The 19,825-nt window shown below is 43.5% G+C and overlaps 1 protein-coding gene across 11 annotated transcripts in view; it reads left to right on the top strand.

Moving 5' to 3' along the window:
• LOC138548762 (microtubule-associated serine/threonine-protein kinase 2-like) overlaps positions 1-19,825 on the top strand; it is a 2,396,492-nt gene that overhangs the window by 2,301,336 nt on the left and 75,331 nt on the right. For all 11 annotated transcript variants that reach the window (XM_069642298.1, XM_069642297.1, XM_069642303.1 and 8 more), the window contains 4 exons: positions 10,100-10,416; positions 15,013-15,228; positions 16,420-16,646; positions 17,893-18,015. In XM_069642298.1, the coding sequence (XP_069498399.1) occupies positions 10,100-10,416; positions 15,013-15,228; positions 16,420-16,646; positions 17,893-18,015 (883 nt within the window). The remainder of the gene's footprint in view (positions 1-10,099; positions 10,417-15,012; positions 15,229-16,419; positions 16,647-17,892; positions 18,016-19,825) is intronic.

Below are 19,825 nucleotides of genomic sequence, written 5' to 3'. Positions count from 1 at the left end.
ATGTGACACCCAGATCATCAAGACGGTCAAAGAGGAGCTTTGTGAAAATGTTGTAGAGCGTGGGGGAGATGCAAGAACCTTGTGGGACTCTACATTGGATAGGGATAGGGTCTGCTGCGGCGCCGCCTGATGGGGCGAAGACCCTGGTTGTTCTGTCCGGAAGGAAGGACCGAATCCAATTGGTGGCATTCTGGGAGAATGCAGCAGCCAAGGAAAGGTGGTTGGTGAGAATTTGGTGGTCGACTAGATCGAAGGCTGTAGACAAATCCAACAGGAGCAGTGTGGTCAAGTTGCCCTTGTCTTTGGTTTCATCCATTTGGATTTTTAGGTCCAGGAGTGCTGTTTCAGTCCCATGCCTGGTTCTAAAGCCAGATTGTCGCAGGCCAAGAAGGTTGTTGTCTTCCAAATGTTGTTGTATTTGGAGGTAAGCTACTCTGTCTAATATCTTTAGGAGAATGGGTACAGTTGTGATGGGTCTGTAGTTGGTGGGGATGTTCGGGTCTAAACTGGGCTTTTTGAGGAGTGGGAGAACCCTTGCCTCTTTTAGGTTGCTTGTTACCGTGGAGTTCTTGAATGAGGAGTTAATCGGGTTGGTAATAAAGGGTGTGAGATCTTTGGCCCCATCCTTGATAACTGAGGCAGGACATAGGTCCCCTAGACAGTTGGATGGTTTGAGTCTTGTGATAATGTTGGTTACTTCATCTTCCGTAACTGGAGAGAAGTGAAAGAGGGGGCAATTCTGGTGAGGTAGGCTCTGCATATGGCTGGAATGATCTTTTGCACCAATGTTTGCTTTTTTAGATTCCATTTTAGCTTGTAGTAGTGCTATTTTATTAGAGAGCTAGTTGGATATTGTTACACCAGGTTTTGTCCTTAATGCAGTCATCGCAGGAGGGCACTGGTGATTCCAATTCTCTAAGTATAGAGAATAACTCTTTAGTGGTGGATTTAGAGTTTTGGATTCTGGTATTCTAAATTTGTTTTGGCATTCGTGATGGCAGCTTTGTAGGTGGTGGCTGCCTCAGAACATTTTTCTTTAATGGAGAGGGAAGGGGCTTTTCTCCAACTAGTTTCAGCTGTTCTTTTTAGGTCACGGAGGGCTTTTAATTCTGCTGAGAACTATTTGTTCACATGGGCGGATGGTTTGGTTTTTCGCATTTTGAGGGGGCCTATTCGGTTTAGAGCCTGTTCCAGAGTGTTGTTATACAATTCAACTAGCGAGGTTGGGTTGGCGTTAATGAATGTGTGATGGGCTATGGAGATGGGATGCAAAAGAGGTCTAAGATTCTCAATGGTGATGTTGCATGATATAAGAGTTGATAAAGGAAAGGAAGGAGCAGGGCAAAGTGGGTGAGTGAGACTTAGGTCACTTGACGAGCAGCCTCCTAAAAGCTGCCTGCCTGGGGCTGGCCTCGAGTGCTATGTTGTCCTATTTTATATTAGAGCGGAACCCCAAAACTCAGACCCTTAAAAATTCCACCAGGTTATATTTTGATGATTACAAAAATGGCATCAACTGGTTTACATGGCAAAATATTCAAAGTCAAGTGGAGTTATTGGGTGACCTACCCATGTTCTGTTATTTCAATTCTAAGAACAATACATTCATGGATATAGCACAATTCTGGGAGTTGCAGAAAGGGAAAAACTGGTCATCGGCAAGTTTGAGAAGACTTCTGAGATTCCTTAGCTGCAAGAGACATTTTAAATTAGGCCAGGTGCTGGGCAAGTCTCATTTAAAATATATATATATATATATATATATATATATATATATATATATATATATATATATATATATATATATATATATATATATATATTTAAAAGTCATGTATTTATGCTAATATTTAGGATAGACCAGACCGAATCCAATCCAGTCTTATTTCTGCTTCGATATATCAGTACATGACATCAATGGGCAATCGTTTGGCCTCTTGTAATAGCGGTGGCAAATATTTGCTTGTCTCCTTTGCCATTAGTGATCTATGTGTTTTTCGATTAACCCTGCCTCCTGTGATTTCAGTACCCACTTCTGCTTGTTATTGAGTGGCCACACCCAGATTGCCTCTTTTGACGTCAATGCCCTTGTTGGTCTCTTGTTTCCTTTCACTCACCTACTATATTACCAACAACGCCAATTTGATTATTCCAATTCATAAAGTGTTTAGGAATACCTAAACATCCTAGAAAATGTACATTTACAGACAATTAATTTTAAGCAGGAACTATCCATCCAAGCACTGGGGAAATGTCTTTTTAAACGGAATTTGAGATCTTCATTGGTGATTGATTTGCTAAATTACTGACCCAGCTAATGGAAAATGGTTATCAAGTTCTGCCACCTGGCTTTTACAAAGGGAATTGAACTGCCTACCTACTATGCTCAATGAGTATTCAAGTAGAAGTCACCTTGTTTAGCACTTTACCAACATTTATTTTGTTTTATGTATGTAGTGCATACCTTATAAACATGATATGCAGAGTGCTTATCAACATTAAAATTCATAATCAAATACAATGTAGAATAGAAATCATAACTGATAAAAACATTAATCAAGATAAGTCATATTCAATTATGAAGAAACTAGAGAAATAGGCAACCTGAAAGTGCTTATGGGTGAATAGTAGAATATGGCACCAACATGAGACGGAAGAGGGAAGGTAATGCCAGTACAGAGGAGAATGAAAGGTGAGTCCCCCTATTATAGCTATTTTGCCAAAGCTAGCGTCATCAAGCAGTAAAGGGGGGGGGGCAGAATGGGAGAAGCGAGTGTCCAAGGGTTTCTCCAGATATTACATTTGGTGGCCGGAGTAGTTTGTTGACATAGGCAGGAGGGCTTCCCTGGCTCTTGCCTTAGTACCTATGAGTAGTGAATGTCGAGCAATGAAGGCCAAGTTGTCAGGATTGGAGGGAGGGTGGACAAGATGCAGGTTAAGGGTATTCACTTTGAATCAAGAAATTCCACCCTAAATGATGTGTCTCTTTAAAGGCGATCATTCGTTTGTGTACAGGGATATACAAGGTTAAACCTAGAAAGGCACGTTCCTTTGGTTTGAAGTGTAAGTTATTCATTAACTGTGGCTGGGGGAGGGGTGGGTCATTCATGGTGTGAAAGGAGGTTGTGTGGCTTACTGAGGATTGGTTAGTTGGTTTTCAGTGATGGGATACTGACAGCTGTCCGATCATCTATAATGCAGAGGTGCCCGATAGACCTGATGCTAAGCTTGTAAACGTTAATTCTATAGTCAGGGTATGCAGTCGGGGTTCTTCCTTCCTTTGTGGCTTTAAGGTGCTTAGATTCCTGCAATTATGTGTCTTACAATTCTGCATATAAAACCGCAGCCATCCTATAGCCAAATCTTTCCCAACACTTTACTTTCCTTACATGAGAGATGTGTGTCTGCTGGTTTCTAGCATTATGTGGCGATGAAGCAAACAAACAGGTAAAGGCCACTGAAGGATGTCCACTGAGGCTTTGTTACATTGCAATCTAGTCTGGTCCAGAAGATATGATATGATAGTTTATTTACACAATGTGTTTCTAAGCGCTTCAAGGCAAGGCAAGGGAGGGAACAAGGGAAAATACAATGACATTCTTACAGGCCATGAACATTAAGAATGTGAAATTAACTATCCTACTCAGCTTGGCGACATTTCAGATAGTGTAAGAGCTAAAATTTAGATAAGGAAGGGAGAGGGAGAGTGGGAAGGAAATGGAAACAGGCAGGCGACTACCGTACTAGGCCTGATGACATTTGTGGTAGAGCCGGAGATAAACAAAAGGTGAGGGAGAGGGGTGCAGAAAGGGAGGGGAGGAACAAAACAAGCAACCAACGTACTGGGCCTGACAACATTTCAGATAGTGCTGGAGGGCTTGCGGGGGAGAAAATAAGTAGGGGGGGGACAAACAAGGTTGCTATCCTACTAGGTCAAGGACAATTCTGATAAAGTGCATAGAAGAAAGTAAGGGGAGGAGATAGGAAAAGGGAGAAAGCGAGAGGAGGAGAGAATAGAGAGTGAGCAGTGAAAAAGTGGAGAAGCAAGAGGGGAGAGCATATACAATTGGAGAAGTCAGTAGTAACACATAATGTTGCGAGAGAACAGCAAATACAAGCCAGGATTCAAGAGGAAAATGGGAACAGCATGATTCAGGGCCACCATTCAGTACAAGATGCAGGGGAAGTCAAGCTTGAGAGTTGTGAGAGGGTGACGCACCATGAGTCAATGGAAGTTAATGAAGAGGACCAGCTCCAGTGGTGGAAGAGTGTAGTAGGTCTCTAGTAGGTATATATGTTCTCCAGGGACTGTGACACATCTAAGGGTACCCTCCTTGGAGTTTGACCACCAGATGTGGGTCGTCTGGATCATGCATCTTCAGTGCTTCAGGTCTTCAGAAACTGTCAGCAGCTGTTGTGTGTCTGTAATTTTTAGTTTGTCTCTTTAATTCGAGGTCCGTGATGTAACTGGTTTCAGCAAAGTTCCAGAGAGCACAGGTGTTGAGGCTGGTGTCAATGACTGTCCCGCCAAGAGAATGAGATAAGGATGCATCTGGCTCACACGAAGATAGCTGGCTGTCCATTTCTTGTATGTTTTAGTCCGAGATGTAACATCAGCATCATCTTGGAAGGTTATAGGCAGAGGAAGTACTTCCTCACATTAGGATTTCACGACATCATCTTGTAGCTCTTCCAGTTCCTTTATAAAAAACGAATCAGACCAAACTACCAACATTTATGATGATTTTGAGTGGCAGAGAGTATCCCAGGCTCCAGTCAAAGGACTGCATCAATTCACACTTTTTGGCAGCCTCTTCATCAGTGGGGGGGTTAGGGGAATATCTGTGACAAAGTGCGTTGTCTTGCTTTAAGCCTTTGGGAGAGGGTGACCAACAGCATCTGGGTGCCGCCACCCTCTATAAGATACAGGGCTGCCCTAGGGATGGCGTTGAGAGAATCCTTTAGCCACTCCACCCTATCCCAAGAGTGTGGGTAGGACTTGGAACAAGGGACTAAACGGCAGCATGGTCCCTTTAATGGAAACTGATTAAGACCAGCCAGCCTTCGGAATCGGCAGCACCTGCATTTTCAGCCCCCTTGCAACCACAGGGGAAGCAAGTGACGTCTGAATGAAACCAAAGTCCATCAATTAACCCATCACCACACAGAGCTGCCTCCAGCCATGTAGACCTAAGTCCCACTAGTCTAAGAGATATTTCCCTAGTTTGGGGCCAGGGTGTGAAAATCAAAGAGATAGCTGCCCCTGTGGAGGGTCTCTACAACTCACACATCCAAACTACAAGCCATCCTTAGGTTGTAGTACATCATCCAGTCTGTGGGTAAGCTGAAGAGTGTGATAGTTTAGAGAGATTGGGGGCTATGAGATTGTATTTATTGTATTTATATAGCGCCTTAATCCAAGGCGCTTATGGAGTGTGCTGTAGGTGAGAAGGAAAGTACTTTGGAGGTAGCAGGAGGAAAGTGAAGCAGGTAACTGGGAGTAAGGATGTGGTGACTTTGAAATCCCCATGTAAACTGAAGAGCATTATAGCTTGGGGAGGAGGCTAGGAGACAGAGTGCTTGAGGTGAGAATTAACTATTTTGGGGGTGGTAGGAGTAGAGCGGAGAAGGCAACTGAAGTATGGAGGTGTTGACTTTTGGGAGAGCTGGATGTTGGATTTGGAGGAGGAAGACTGATTCAGGAAGCTGTGAAGGACCAGAAACAGGTGTCGGGGGAGAAAGACACGCATGTGGCTGAGAAGAGAGGGATCCCAAAAGTATTGGGAGAGAGGGGCTCAAGGATGTTTGGGAGAGAGGGACTCTGAGTGGCCCTGGGAGAGAGTTTCCTTGTTGGCCCTGGGAGAGAGGTTCCTTGGTGGCCCTGGGAGAGAGGGCCCCAGATGACCCTGGGAGATAGGGTCCCGGATGGCCTTGGGAGAGAGGGGTGCTGGATGGGCCTGGGATAGAGACACCGGGAGGCTTGGGTGAAGCACAGGCCAGGAAGTGAGAGAAGGCAGAGATTGGGAGTACAGACCCCAGGTAGCAATACAAAGAGGAACCCAGTAGATTGGGAGAAAGAAAGGCCAGGGAGGCTGGTGAGAGAGGGGGTGGGGAAGGACTTCAGGACAACGATGTGGTGTGTGTAATGGGTCAAGAGTTTCCGAAAGATCAGGTGGAGGAGAGAGAAGGGTTTCAGGAACAGGAGAGGATGGTAGAAGTACAAAAAAAGAAATGAGTGAAGAGAAACAGCCCAGGAGGGAGGTAATATTGAGAAAGGAGGAGGGAGTGGAGGAAGAGCCGACTGTAAACTTTGGAAGAGAAGATGAGAAGGGAAGGCCATGCTGGCAGAGAAATAGAGGGTACCTTGGACACAGCCAACACCTGGCAGACCAGAAGAAGTGGGAGGCAGTGCAAGCATGTGCTAAAGCAACAAGGAGGTAATAGTTCAGAGTGAAAGGTGAAGGCAAGGAAAGAGAAGAGAAGCCACCTTTACATATGAGCGACCTGCAGTGGCGCAAGGTCGTCGGCCAGGGGAGGAGATTGGGGGTTAGCCAGAGTACCCCTGAGCCAGAGTTAACAGTCCCTCCCTCTTAGACCCCCACCCTGTCAAAAAACATACATCTCGGGATCTCCGCTAGTGATCATTGACCTCCTTCCAGTTGGGAGCCATTTGTTTACACCAAAGGTGTGGAGACGGGGCGGGGGGAGTTGTGGGCACACTGAACTCCTCAGACTGTCTATCATCCTCTGTGGATTGTCGGTAAGAGCCACTAGGACTTTGAAACAGTTGCATTCAAAACACACCGTTTTACTTATTAAATCTGAGAAATCTTCCTGCCATTTTGTTGGCCTCTTGTTTCAATCAGAGGAGAGGCCATCCTGAAATTTCTTTCAGTTGAATCCCATTTTAATGTTGTTGCTTCCCAATTCCCTCATTGTTTCCCACTCTGCTTCGTGACATGGCCCATTCAAAATGTGCGTTCTTCTAACATGGTAGCATGCATCCAGATGTTTTTATCTTAAATATATACATCTGTTCATACTATACTTATCTGGTCTTCGCCTCTGAAGCATCAGCAATTCCCAGCTGGCAGTGTCAAACACCCTCATAACAATCAAGTGTTTCTTTAGCACCCTTTCCTAGTTTGTACTTTGGAACAGCTGGTAGGCTTTTCCCCAGAATAGCCTGTAGTCTCTAAAACCGATGAAAGGCTTCCACCAACCAGTGTAGCTCTTGCAGCCAGCCCTGTTCGGCTACATGCAGCAAGAAACGGAGTACACTGATGCATACTGTATTCTAAACCATCCAGGGGAAAAGTGCAGAGATGCTATCTGAGAGCTACAGAAAGGATTTGTGTTCTCACAAAGAAGAGATGGAAAGAGGGGTGCAGCAATGGTGCATTTTTATATTACTTTTTGATATAGAATTGTGCCACACTAATGCCATTTCATAAGGAAGAGTTATCTATAGTGGACTGAAAACTAAAGGGACTGTATTCCGCAGTCATACTCCCCCAGCCTCCTGTTTGCTGCTGTTTATTGAAACCCTCCACGCCCCCCTTGTAGTAATCCTGCTGCTTCCCTCAGCCTCTGCAATGGGGACCATTTTCAAATTCTCTCTTTGTAATAGAAATAGTTAGGCCTATGCAGCTCAGGGAATGAAAGCATGACTGATGGGGATTGTTAGGCAGAAACCTGTGCAGTTCCCTCTGGGACCACTGCAAAAGATTTAGGACTACAAGTGTTTGGCAGTAAACCCACTTGGTAGCAGTCTGTACCACACAGATTTACTATGTAGCTGTGGCTGAGCAGTCAGACTTCCCTCAAGAAGAGTTAGGCAGTATACAGAGTATTCGCAATAGGTCAAGAGAACACAATAGAACAAGTAAACACTGACCAGGGCTTGGTGTAAAAGAGATATAATTATTTATTTAAAACCACATCTAGTAAAACACACAGGCACTAATAGTAATCAATTCAAAAACACGGTCACTAAAAGATATGCACTCCCTTAAAACAATATTAGACAAGTCTTAAGTAAAGCCCCACTTATTTTCAGACAGCGGTGAGCGTTTAACGTAGATGGCACTCTACTAATTCGTTTTAAAAAGGGAGAGAAAAGCAGAGAATAAATTGAAACAGATCCCAACACTTTTTCACGAACACAACAAGAAAGGAAGGCAAAGTAACACCGTGAATTCAGAGTCAGTAGGCCGGATCCACTTTAAGAGGATCAAAACGAAATGTGTCCAAGTTCACACGGTTGCAGTGCACAAAAGTTTGTAACGGTTCAAAAAGGAGTTGGACCAAAGAAAGGGACCAGTTAGAGGGTCACGGCGGCCAGCCCAGTCCAGAAGGTTAAGGGGTTATTATTACCTTGTAGCAATCTTTAGAAAGGGAGGCCTGGCGGACACGGTACCTTAAAGTGGTGAGAGTACTCCAGTGGGGGCAGTTGTTCCTGGCAGCGGATGCAAGTCGGTCCTTCGTCCGGGGGAAGAGAGGATCTCGTCGGGGAGGAAGACAGGAGTCCGTTGCACTGCCAGGGAAGAAACCAGCCGCAGAGTTTCTCAGGTACAAGGAGCGGTCCGTTGATTTGCGGTCTAGTGGTAAGTGGCTATCCGGCTGCCGGGGTGCTTGGCATGGGCAATTCGACCACAGACCGGTCTGGGGTGCGAAGAGAAGAAGGTAAACTGGTTGTGCCCACCAGTCAGGGGAAGAAGCCTCTCCAGCCGGGAGATCTTCTCTGTCGTCGGGAAGTGGTGAGTCGGTTCCACAGGGCTCCACCGGCTCACCACTTGGGCCAGTCACACAAGAGTGCGACTTGAGTTACCAAGGTAACTCAGTCCAGGGTGCCTAAACCCCCTCCCACACCACCTGTGGTACCCAGACAGAGTGGCACCACTTTTGGAGGCTTCTGTGGAGAAGCCTGCCAAAAAGTGGAACAAAGGGCTCAACTTGGGTTGGAGTCACAGAAATACAAACGCCATTTTAGAATCGAGTCCTGGCAAAAAATACCAACCGGCGAATTAATATTAATTAAATAAACCGGCGGTATGTTCGAGGCTATGAGAATTAAATAATTAAAGTTGGTAGCCTCGAACAATGGGAAAATCCCATAGGGAAATATTTGCGGTCGAAAATAAAAAGTAGTATCCACTGCCAGCAGCCAAAACTCAATTAGGGGGGACGGAGACGTGCCCCCTCGACTAACAGACCCCGGGGCAATCGAATTGCCCCGACCAGTACGTCCACAATATGATGGTTTGTACTGTTTCTGTTAATAATTTGGGACTAGTAAAGCCAATGGTGACTTTACATGCCCTGGGAGACAGTAGTCAGTCCCAGGGTATGGAGTATATGGTTACTGCACGGTGGGTGCTGTGTAACACACATAGTAAAAACACATGAGACCCTATGGAGTAAAGGACCCCATAGCCCATAAAACACATTAACAGTCAAAGCAACACCATAAATCATGTTCAAGAGTGGGAGAAAAAAAGAGTCTCACTCTTGGCAGGAGAAAAAAAAACAAACTCCAGTAATCCAGCAAAGCTGCTGGGGGACTCACTAGGTTAGGGAATTCAGCCTAAAGAGAGAATTCTCCCTAACATGGATCTACCTGGGAACTCAACACAATTTACTGAAGGCAAGGGTTTTATGAAGGCCTGGCAATTTTAGACAATCCACATTCTTGGGATGCAGTGGGCAGGCTGACCACGGTATTGAACCTTACCTTACAGGAAGGTGCTTTGATCAGAAGGGCCACCTAGATGTTTTCCAGTCAGAGCAGTGCCTGGCAAGCAAAGGATAGTCTTTGATGGGGATTTGTTAAGAACGGGAAGATACCATTTCGAGCTGAGGCAAGAAAGCCTAAAAGGAGAATTTGTTCCACAGTCCTGCTGCAGTCATCGACATTACAAATCAAAGCTGTTGGAGATTATAATAATCAAATCAAACTAGTAACTTTAGTTTTAAAAAAGTGTTCCGTTTTGATTTAACTTTAAGTTTTTATTGCTCACATGTTATTGTGTCACGGTCGCATTAGACACGTTTAAATGTGTTGCTGCTGTTTAATAGTGATTGCCTTTATTTATTTCAGCCTTCGTAAGCGCTTGTCCATCTCTGAATCATCACACACAGAGAGTGACTCGAGCCCACCTCTCACCGTTCGGCGCCGTTGCTCTGCACTAGTGGACATGCCACGATTTGCCATTTCTGCTGAGGAAGAGGGCAACGCCATGAAGAAGCCACAGCAGCCGCTTGAGGGGGGGCTACTCTCCACCATGCCATCGCGGGAAGGGGTTCCTCTAGCCATCCCAGAACAACCTTTGGAGAGGCAGCTTAAACTAGATGAGGAGTTGGTGGCATCTACTCCATCTTCAGAGGCTAGCAACCTCAGCAGCTCAACACTGACCGGTAAATTTGGAATGCATCTATACATTTATAGTAGTTCTGAGGGCTTGTGGTTAGGTTTTGACTTTAGTAAACATTAATTTAAGATATGAGCACTTGAATCTCTCCGGGTCATATATCCATTACTGATTCATTTTCCCACCATAATTAATGCAGGGCTTTCCTATTTTCGCATGTAGGGGATGCTCTCATCAACTCTGGAACAACGTCTACTGCTACCTCCTGGAATGCCTGTCTGCTGTTAGTCCATCTATTGCCGTGTCCATTAAAATATTTCCCTTTAAAACATGTACACCCATTTCTATGATTCTGTCTATTTTATGTAAGGAGCGCTAGCTGCCACAAGTGCATCTAACTTCTGTTTAACAGTGACAGAAGACAGCCACCCTGCAGAAGAATGTTTCAGCGTTAAGCCTCCAGCCTGTTATATGAGCTTTCCATAGTTCCTACATGCATATTTCTTTGGAGCAATTTACTTTCATAGCAGCGTAACTACTGGTCTTATTCTAAAGATAAAGTGGAACAGGTCCAGCGTAAGACCGTGATAATGTATTCTGGCCTTAACAAAATCCGATGATATTATATTGCACATGTGTAATTTGTTCTCTTTTTGGAGTGGTGATTACAACTCTGGCATGTACATTTTATAACACCTTTAGATGACATGATATGACATGTTGAGCGACCCACAGTAAAATCTAATTACAATAATAGACGCTGGCCCCTGGAATTGCACATGCAGTGTTTGTACATGTATCTTCAGGACAGCAATGGTCTGAGCTGTAGAAAGTGCTACAGTAGTTTGTCCCGCTCATCATAGCAATACAAATTGCATTGTAATAATTATATATAATGATGTGTTATTTATATAGCGCCTTAATCCAAAGCGCTATACAGAGCACATATTTACATACAATATCACCCAACCGAAATTGGTACTCGTTTATCGACTTCGGAAGGATGAAAGGCTGAGTTGGCCTAGCTGGGAATCAAACCTGCGACCTACAGATCACGGTCAGATCGCAGCAGCGAGGGCTCAACCCGCTGAATATAACTAATCACATATTAACTGGTATAGTTCAATATTTTCGTCGTACACGCACCCTTCTCTTAGATATCCTTGTTCGGCTCCTTCAAATCCTCTAGACTCCCCCTGACTCATCCCCCAAGTATTTTTCTTTTAAACCTTGTAGTATTTGGACTGATGCCTCCTGTCCTTGTACAGTGAACTTTGATTGGAAATAATAGGACATATTGTCTTAGCTTCTCCAGATATATCTTTAAAAAATGTTTTATTACTCTTTGTTCATTTGGTTTTTACTTCTATTGGCAAGAATACATAACTAATATTGTTACATCATATTATCAATACAATTCTATCAAACTGAATTAAAGATTGGCAATAACTGATTGTAGAATATGATTTAGTGCATGTGCTTTAGTTTGTCCCCCTCACAAGTCTGCAATCAGAATCAAAAACATTCAATTTCCGAATGTGCTGACTCCGTAGAAACCTTTAGTTGGCTAAGGAGCGGGAACTTAGTAAGTATACCTTTACTCACAGTGCCTCACTTCTATATACAAGGAGGCCCTCTAGGCATTGCAACAGCAGTAGTCTTAATAAGATGCCACCCGTGTGACAACCAAATTGAAATTGCCATCAGTAAACCCATCTATGTGAGGGAAGGGAAAAGGGAGGCCGCACTTTTGCTGACATTGCATAAATAATTCCACTGTGGCAATGATCTCTTCCACTGTACTTATGGGCTGTGTAAGGAAGGCATGGTATCAATAGTAAGAGAGACAGAAGTAACTACATTCAAGGGTGTTTATGGAACTTTAGCAAGAGTGTGATAAATGCAGATCTAAACCTATATCTACAGATGGGAGCTAGCTACGACCATCTAATAATAATAATGCAGTCCTAGTGGAGTCTTGTCAAAATAAAAGGGAATATTCTAAAAAAATATTGCAAATCCTTAATATTCATTTAAAAATAATGTGGGGTAGTTTTGATGAAAAAGAAAGTGTTCAGAAAATGATATGTCAGGATGTTCAGGCCGTTGGCCTCCCTTCCCCACGTTTTCAGCACTGGGCAAGGCAGTTCACTTCAAGAAAGCACACACTCTGGCTTCTGCGGCATGAGGATATAGTTCCATTTCCAGCATCAGCACCTTCTGTGTCCAAGTCTCTTTGCTTCTTAAAAAAGTCTCTTGACTCAGAGGGTCTGATGTACAAAAAACAAGCTGCAAATGTTATTTTCCTTTTACCAGTATTCAATTTTGAGTGTTCACCCTGGATATCCCTCAGCCAGGCTCAGATCCCTTTCAATACAAAAAGTTCAACGTTGAATTCCCCATTTTCTTGGCTCAGATTCCCTTTTTTCAAAGTTCAAAAAATATTCTTTCTCTGGTGACTCACGGTTCAACCCAGATCCCCCTCAGCCGGGCTCAGATCCCTTTACGGTATCTTGGCTTGGCCTCCCAAAATTCAGTCACTCCTTTGGTTTCCAATTATATTTCTGTGGCTCGTCACATACGTCTCACACACTGTCCTCTCTCTTTATCTTCATCCAATGTTGCTGCTTGCACAGGCTGGTTTGGTATCAGTCTCTCTGACTCACTGGCTGTGCAGTCTTTGCTGATGCTGGTTTGTTGTAGGATCCAAGGACAGTACCACTCCTTCCCGCTTTGGTTAGCGACACTGGAGAGCCCCAGGTACCTCCGACACACACTGCAGGTTTGATAAGCTTTTGTTCCTGTTCTTCGGTTTCTTACTTTCCAAGGCTCACGATAGTAACGGTCTTTAAAGGTCAAAGTCACTTCCCTCCTTGCACCCCTCTCTGGTCTCACCGTCTTTCTCCTTGTATTAAACTGCCATCTTGGAACTGCTGTCTCTTTGTGTGCTTTGCCTCGTTCAGAGTGTGCTTTCGTGCTGCGCCTTTTATCCGTGTGGGGAAGTTTGATGGAAGCCAGGTGTGTGTAATTATCAGTAATTGCCTTGACCTTGCCTGACCTTTGTGTTTGGACATGTCGGCTATACGGCTCTGTTGTTAGTCCGTTGTCGCTCACTGTGGGCTGTCAGTGATACTATAAGCGATGGCCGTGTCTTGGCCACCTGGATGCAAGATCCCCAGGGACTAACGGGGGTGAGACCTTCAGGTTTCTCACAGCTGGCTTGACAATTGCCGACCGCAACATGCTGTAAACCACCATGTACACTCTTGATGTCATGAGCACTATCATTTCCAGGCTCCTGGGTTAGACTGAGCACCAAAAGAGGCTCTGAAATTCTTTTTTCAAAGTGCTCCTGTATTACACTGTGCTAAGTGAACATAGCCTCTTATTTGTGTGTGCTGCATGCAGCAATGTAATAATATCAGATTGCATTCGAAAATAACCTTATGGAATAGATGCTCACAAGAAAATCTCCAGCCTTACCTGTTCTTCAGTCCTGCAAGGCCAGCCCCCACTTCCGCCTTGTTGTCTTTTCTTAGTATATGTCATGGTGCTTTTCTAGCTCCCATCCTACTTGGCCCTCCCATAATATTCTGTTGTGGGCCCCATTGTATTTTCCTCACTCTATCCCTGCACGCCCACCCTCTGCAACGTGTTATCCTTCTTCGGCTTCTCCTACCTATTTTAAGATGACACCGTTTTGGGGTAGCCCTTATGCCTGCTCTCTGGTAAAGGATGTGAAACCATTCATCCTAATAGTCAGACTGGATTCCAACAAGAAGTTAGACCAAGCTCTCTTATTGATAACTATAGCAGAAAAGTCAAACTCTACTCAATTGAGGAAGAAAGATTGGTAGTGAGTTAGTTAGTCCAAAATATACACCCCAAGAGACTACACTAAACAGTTATACTGAAAGATATGCACTCTTTATTCAGAATGACACATGTAGTAACTTTCAATTCAAATATGTAGCTATACCCAAAATACAGCAACAAATAGTGTATTTATAAAAACGTTAACCAGGAGTAGAGGGATTCATAAGGAGATATCCGACAAACTAGGCTAAATTATTCCAATATTTGAGTTTCTTTATTTTTTGAAAGCCTACATGAGTCCCAACGTTCTGCCACATTGAGAAGAAATTCAGAGGGCAAGGATCATGCAGTGCTATTTGTAGCCGGAGGGTCTTCACTTCTGCTGACACATGGTGCCTCTAGGTATCCCTGATGCACCCTGTAGCCTGCAATGTAAAGTGTGGGACCTACTTAATTGTCTTGGAGATTATCCAGAAGGAGACAAATCTGCAGAGGCTAGACTACGATTAGACTGATTGCCCTGTTAGGTAACTAATTTCTTCTTTTGTTCAGAATCAAGATCTGACCCACTTCAAGTAAGTGATAAGAAAAGTGATGCTTTAATTAGTCCCATTGCCTGCTTGCAGTGTCACAGTTCTATTTTTCAACTGGTGGATAGGATGAAAAATGTTTATTTTGAATGAATACTGCCTGAACGTTGCTTCTGATATATATTCATATTAAAGCTGGTCAGGCAGCTTTATTATTGCAAACCCTTGCTGATTTTATGGATAATCTAAGCCTTGAAATTCATTATGGTTCTTATGTATTGTAATTAAACCTCCAGCTGGAAGCACTCCAGGCTTGTCTGATCAACGCACCCGTAGTAACAGCTACGAGGGGTCAGAGTTCACCACCCCGAAAGCCATCAGCGATTTGGCTGTGCGCAGGGCCCGGCATCGGCTACTCTCTGGAGATTCGTTGGAGAAGCGCACCTCCCGACCAATCAACAAAGTCATCAAATCTGCATCGGCCACAGCTCTCTCCCTGATGATTCCGTCCGGTAAGCACTGGTAGCTATACATAGTTTTTCACTGGGCTCCAGGTGCACCTTTACTGATTGTTCGACCCGAGTCTGCCCCATCTATGCTTTGCACATTGTTACAGATGCTAGATGTTTGATGTTCCTTATTTAATTTGTTGTAATTTAAGCAACATATCCAATTGCCCAGTGTTTCCTACAATAGGGCACTCGTGTGCTTCATTTATACAATTTTATCCTAGCCTAGTAGTGACAGAAAATGTTCCCATCAAGAAACTCTTCCATAGTAATTGTGAAATTGAAACCATGAATTGTTCATAAGCATCGATGGTTCAGGAGACTCACCTGTCTGTTGCTCTCCTGAGTGTAGTTCTCCAAAGCACAGATTATGACCATTGTGGGATGAGGACAGTGAAAGTGAAAACCTGCACTACAGCTGCCCTTCTAGTTAAATGCCTCTGAACACTTGCAGTTGCCTTTTAAAAGCAGATATAATAAGACCATCAGCTGCTAATTCGAATGGAATGACTGCCCGAAAGGAGACTGCCATCAGGAGATGTCCTAGTAGCTAAAGAGCCATGAAACTAGAGTTCCAATCCTTGCTTTGTCACATAACAAGCATTGAGATCCTAGACACATTGTGACATCTCCCCTCTTGCGTACCAAGCTTAGGAGCGCTTAGAAACACAGTTTTAAATGCCACATAACAATTATGTTTATTTGATCCACTGCAAGGTAGACATTGCATTCTAATACCTAGAAAACAGCCACAGTACAATTTCTATGTTTTGCAGAATTTGTATAACAGACCTAATAATGCGCAGCTCAAGCAAAACATAACCTGCAAGACCCAGAGTTTAATTTACTGCAGAGAATGGGCTCAATTGATGAATTTTACACAAAGGAATGATATATTCATGCCACTGCCGAACTGTTCATCATTGTAGAAAAGTTATTTTAAAGTTTGATTAGCAGTTTTTTTAAAGGAAATTTGCAGAATCACTGGTCATGATAGTGTGATCTTTAAGATAGTGTATCATCTGCAAAATCACAACCTATTTTTATGCTTAGTTAAAAATAATATAAAAGTAAGCTAACAGCAGTCTTTGTTCAGTCTTTAAGATCTGCTCTGTGAACAGAGCTTATTGTATCAGTATCACCACACCGATTTCAAATAATTTGTATTCATGATCTTTCTCCATTTCCCTGCAGACCACCATACCTGCTCTCCACTGGCAAGCCCGATGTCTCCCCGCTCCCTGTCCTCGAATCCTTCCTCACGAGACTCCTCACCGAGCAGAGATTTCTCTCCCATCATCAGCAATCTTAAGCCACCGACTGTCATCCACCGAGCTGGCAAGAAGTATGGCTTCACCCTGCGGGCCATCCGTGTGTACATGGGGGACAGCGACATCTACACCGTGCATCACATGGTCTGGGTATGTGTGGAAATGAACGGACTGATAGTTCAGAGCCTTCAACACTTTATGATTCTAGAACTCTTTTCAGCGTTGGAATTCTTCCACTTTTTTGTTCTCTTGGGTTTCTTGCATTCTGTGAAATATGATAACTCCGCCTCATTGGTGAGGTTTCAATGCCCCCAATCCTCTACTTCCACACAATGTTCTTCGGCAGCCCTACACCCCAGCACTGTCTATTAATCCCATGGCATCACATGGATGGTTTCCATTGCTTGGGAGCTGAACATTATTTTTGTGTCACGTGTCAAGGTTCTTTGCATTCTCACGTTTACCCAACTAGGCTCTTTAGGTCACGTTTTCTCTTGATAGGTAGTCTAAGCATACCTTGCATAATGCCTCCTTTACACAGCAACGAGTGCACACACAGTACATTTGAAGGGCCCCAGAACAAGTATTTTCATGTTGCATGAAGGAGATCACAAAAACACTTTGTACTTTTTATGTTATAAAAGGTAGGAACTGCTCAGCTAAGACAGTAAACCCACCCTGGGCCATTATGGATTATTAAGTTAATGGTGTACATGTTGAGATATTGGGGGGAGGGAGGGTAGATAGATCCACAAACCAAAACCCACAAACTTGATTGCAAAAGAAATGTGTTTAGTGTCATAGATGGCACTCAGTACAGATGTGCATGATACTCCATTACAGACTTTAGCCCTCCGCTACCACACTGCGAGGATGTGCCACCTAAGCCTCATGATCAGGCTAGATAAGGGTTACAACATGCAACCCCGTAATTTTCTTGAGACTCCAACTGATGCTTCAGCCTCAAATCCCCCATGGTGTGCTTGATACCTAATGTGACCCAATCCATATCACAAAATGACTGCGCTCATAACACAGTGAGCATTATTTTTGCTTGCCTAGGCCACCATTTTGTGCCCTTAAACGTTGGCTAACCTATAAAGAGAGGGAATTCAATTGACGCTTTTTCACGTGTGCAACTTAGGGCCCTATGTTCCAGATATTGTACACACCAGCGATTACGTGCCAAGTGACTGCCTCTGCCTGAGGGTGTAGAGAATGAATTTGGGCTGCCCAATATCAGCTCTACCACCATATGTATGCTAAAATGAGAGAGAGGAGAATGGTTTCTTAATCAAATTGTGCTGTATGCTTGCTGACTGCATAGTGGGGATAATCTATGGCACTGGAACAGGGTATTGTCAACTGATAACTATCTTCCTGCTTCTTCCATCAGCATGTGGAAGATGGAGGCCCTGCACACGAGGCCGGTTTGCGGGAGGGCGACCTGATCACGCACGTCAATGGAGAACCTGTGAATGGGTTAGTGCACACCGAGGTGGTGGAACTCATCCTGAAGGTACTCCTTTTTGTTTGTAGCTAGAAATGTTGTGTCTGCACTAATAGTGTCTGCCTAGAATGTTACTCTTCCTATGCATGTAATCATTGGGGTAAGAAGTCTCTTCCTGCAAGTTAACTTTCGAGGGTCAATTTCCCATGCAATAGCCATGATCACCTGAATGTCTGTTCTCATAGCATGTTAAAAAAGAACCTTCACATTGGCCTGTATAACACCTATTCCTGTAGCTTTTCTTTGACCAAGTTTTACATTAGGTCTGTATAAAGTGAAGTGACTCTCCATGAGGTAGAGGTAACCGATGCAACTGTTTTAATGTAGTTGATGCAAATTTTGTGTATTGGATGAGTTTTTGGTTTTAAGAAGCATTGCTTTATCTGATCAAACTGCAGCATGATTCTGATTTCAGAAATGTGGAGTCTACTCTTATAATACTTTATCAAAGGTCCAAGAAAAGTTTTTGATAACATTGAGACTATCTAATCAAGCAAAATCCCCAGTGATCTTAAATCGAACCAATACTCTACGATTACTAGGAGCGTTTCAAGAACTAAAACGCATAAGAACGCAAGATATTAGGATTCACATATATCTACACAAGAGCGAATTGAAAGGAAACGGAGCACTAGCTCGAGAATGGAAGGAGGCAACTACTAAGAGGAATACAGGGACAAAATTCACTAACCGACACCAATAACCATTAACAGTGGCAAAACAACCTGAGATGAAATTGCTCTCGCGGAACACAAGAGGCTTTGAACAGACACACGCGAACCTAGTAGGCAGCCACATAATATGCCTACAGGAGACGTGGTAGTCACAGCCTCCAGTTTGTGAAGGGTACATTGTCTTTATTAATCCAGCCCATGTACAACAAAAAGGAAGACCCTCCACAGGCCAACTGATGTTAATAAAGATGGACTCGCCATGGGTCCCAATTGAATCAAGAAATGTGAACCAATGGATACAATATACATTAATGCAAAGAGAAGATGGACTCCTTGCCTCGACGAAACAACTTAGAGACATGCCCACTCTAGTTGTAATTAATTTATATTGGAATCCAGCAGTGAGTAATGAGTTGACCTTCATTGACAAAGTGTTGTCAGAGCTGGATCGGATAATTGAAAAATACACCAAGACTGATGTAGTGATCTGTCATGATTTAAACATCCACCTAATGGATCAAAATGGCAATCCCAAAGACCAAAATCTTCTAACGGGTAAAAAAAAATTGTGGATCAAATAAATGGAGATGAGAAACCTCAGTAACGCAGGAAAATACCAAAACCAACAAGAAAAATAAAATGATTCCAACATGGAGGCAGCGCTCATCAGAGGCTATATTGGATTATATTTTCACATCTCCAAACATACAGAAAACCCAAAGAATGATGGAAATTATACAAATCCCTATAGTGACCATCATATGCTAACCCCGAATTGGATGAGACAAGGAATTACCAGACATAAGCAAACTTTTCCCGTCTTTGGAACTTAATACCCAGCAAACGAGATTAAGAATAACCCCATTTCAGATGGATGTTTTGGCACAAGACCTTCAGCAGTCTGAGGAAACCTCTACGGAGAAGCTAAATAATGAATGGTTACTAGCCCCTTCCAGAGAGGAAAGAACATAAGGGCGATCCTTAAGCACCCTCATAAACATCAGTACGACCCACAAATTAAGGAGAAAAAAAGAGAACTGAGGATAGCATGTAGGTTACTACAGAAAAATAATAATGCCATAAATCAACAAGCAATAAAAACTGAAAAAAATAGATATCGGAACTGGATAAAGACACATCAAGTA

Source organism: Ambystoma mexicanum, chromosome 1q, assembly GCF_040938575.1.
Source record: "Ambystoma mexicanum isolate Mex_15411 chromosome 1q, UKY_AmexF1_1, whole genome shotgun sequence".
In the NCBI taxonomy this organism is placed as follows: domain Eukaryota; kingdom Metazoa; phylum Chordata; class Amphibia; order Caudata; family Ambystomatidae; genus Ambystoma; species Ambystoma mexicanum.
Note: the sequence above shows the minus strand (reverse complement) of the source record. Positions and strands in the feature narration are given on the sequence as shown.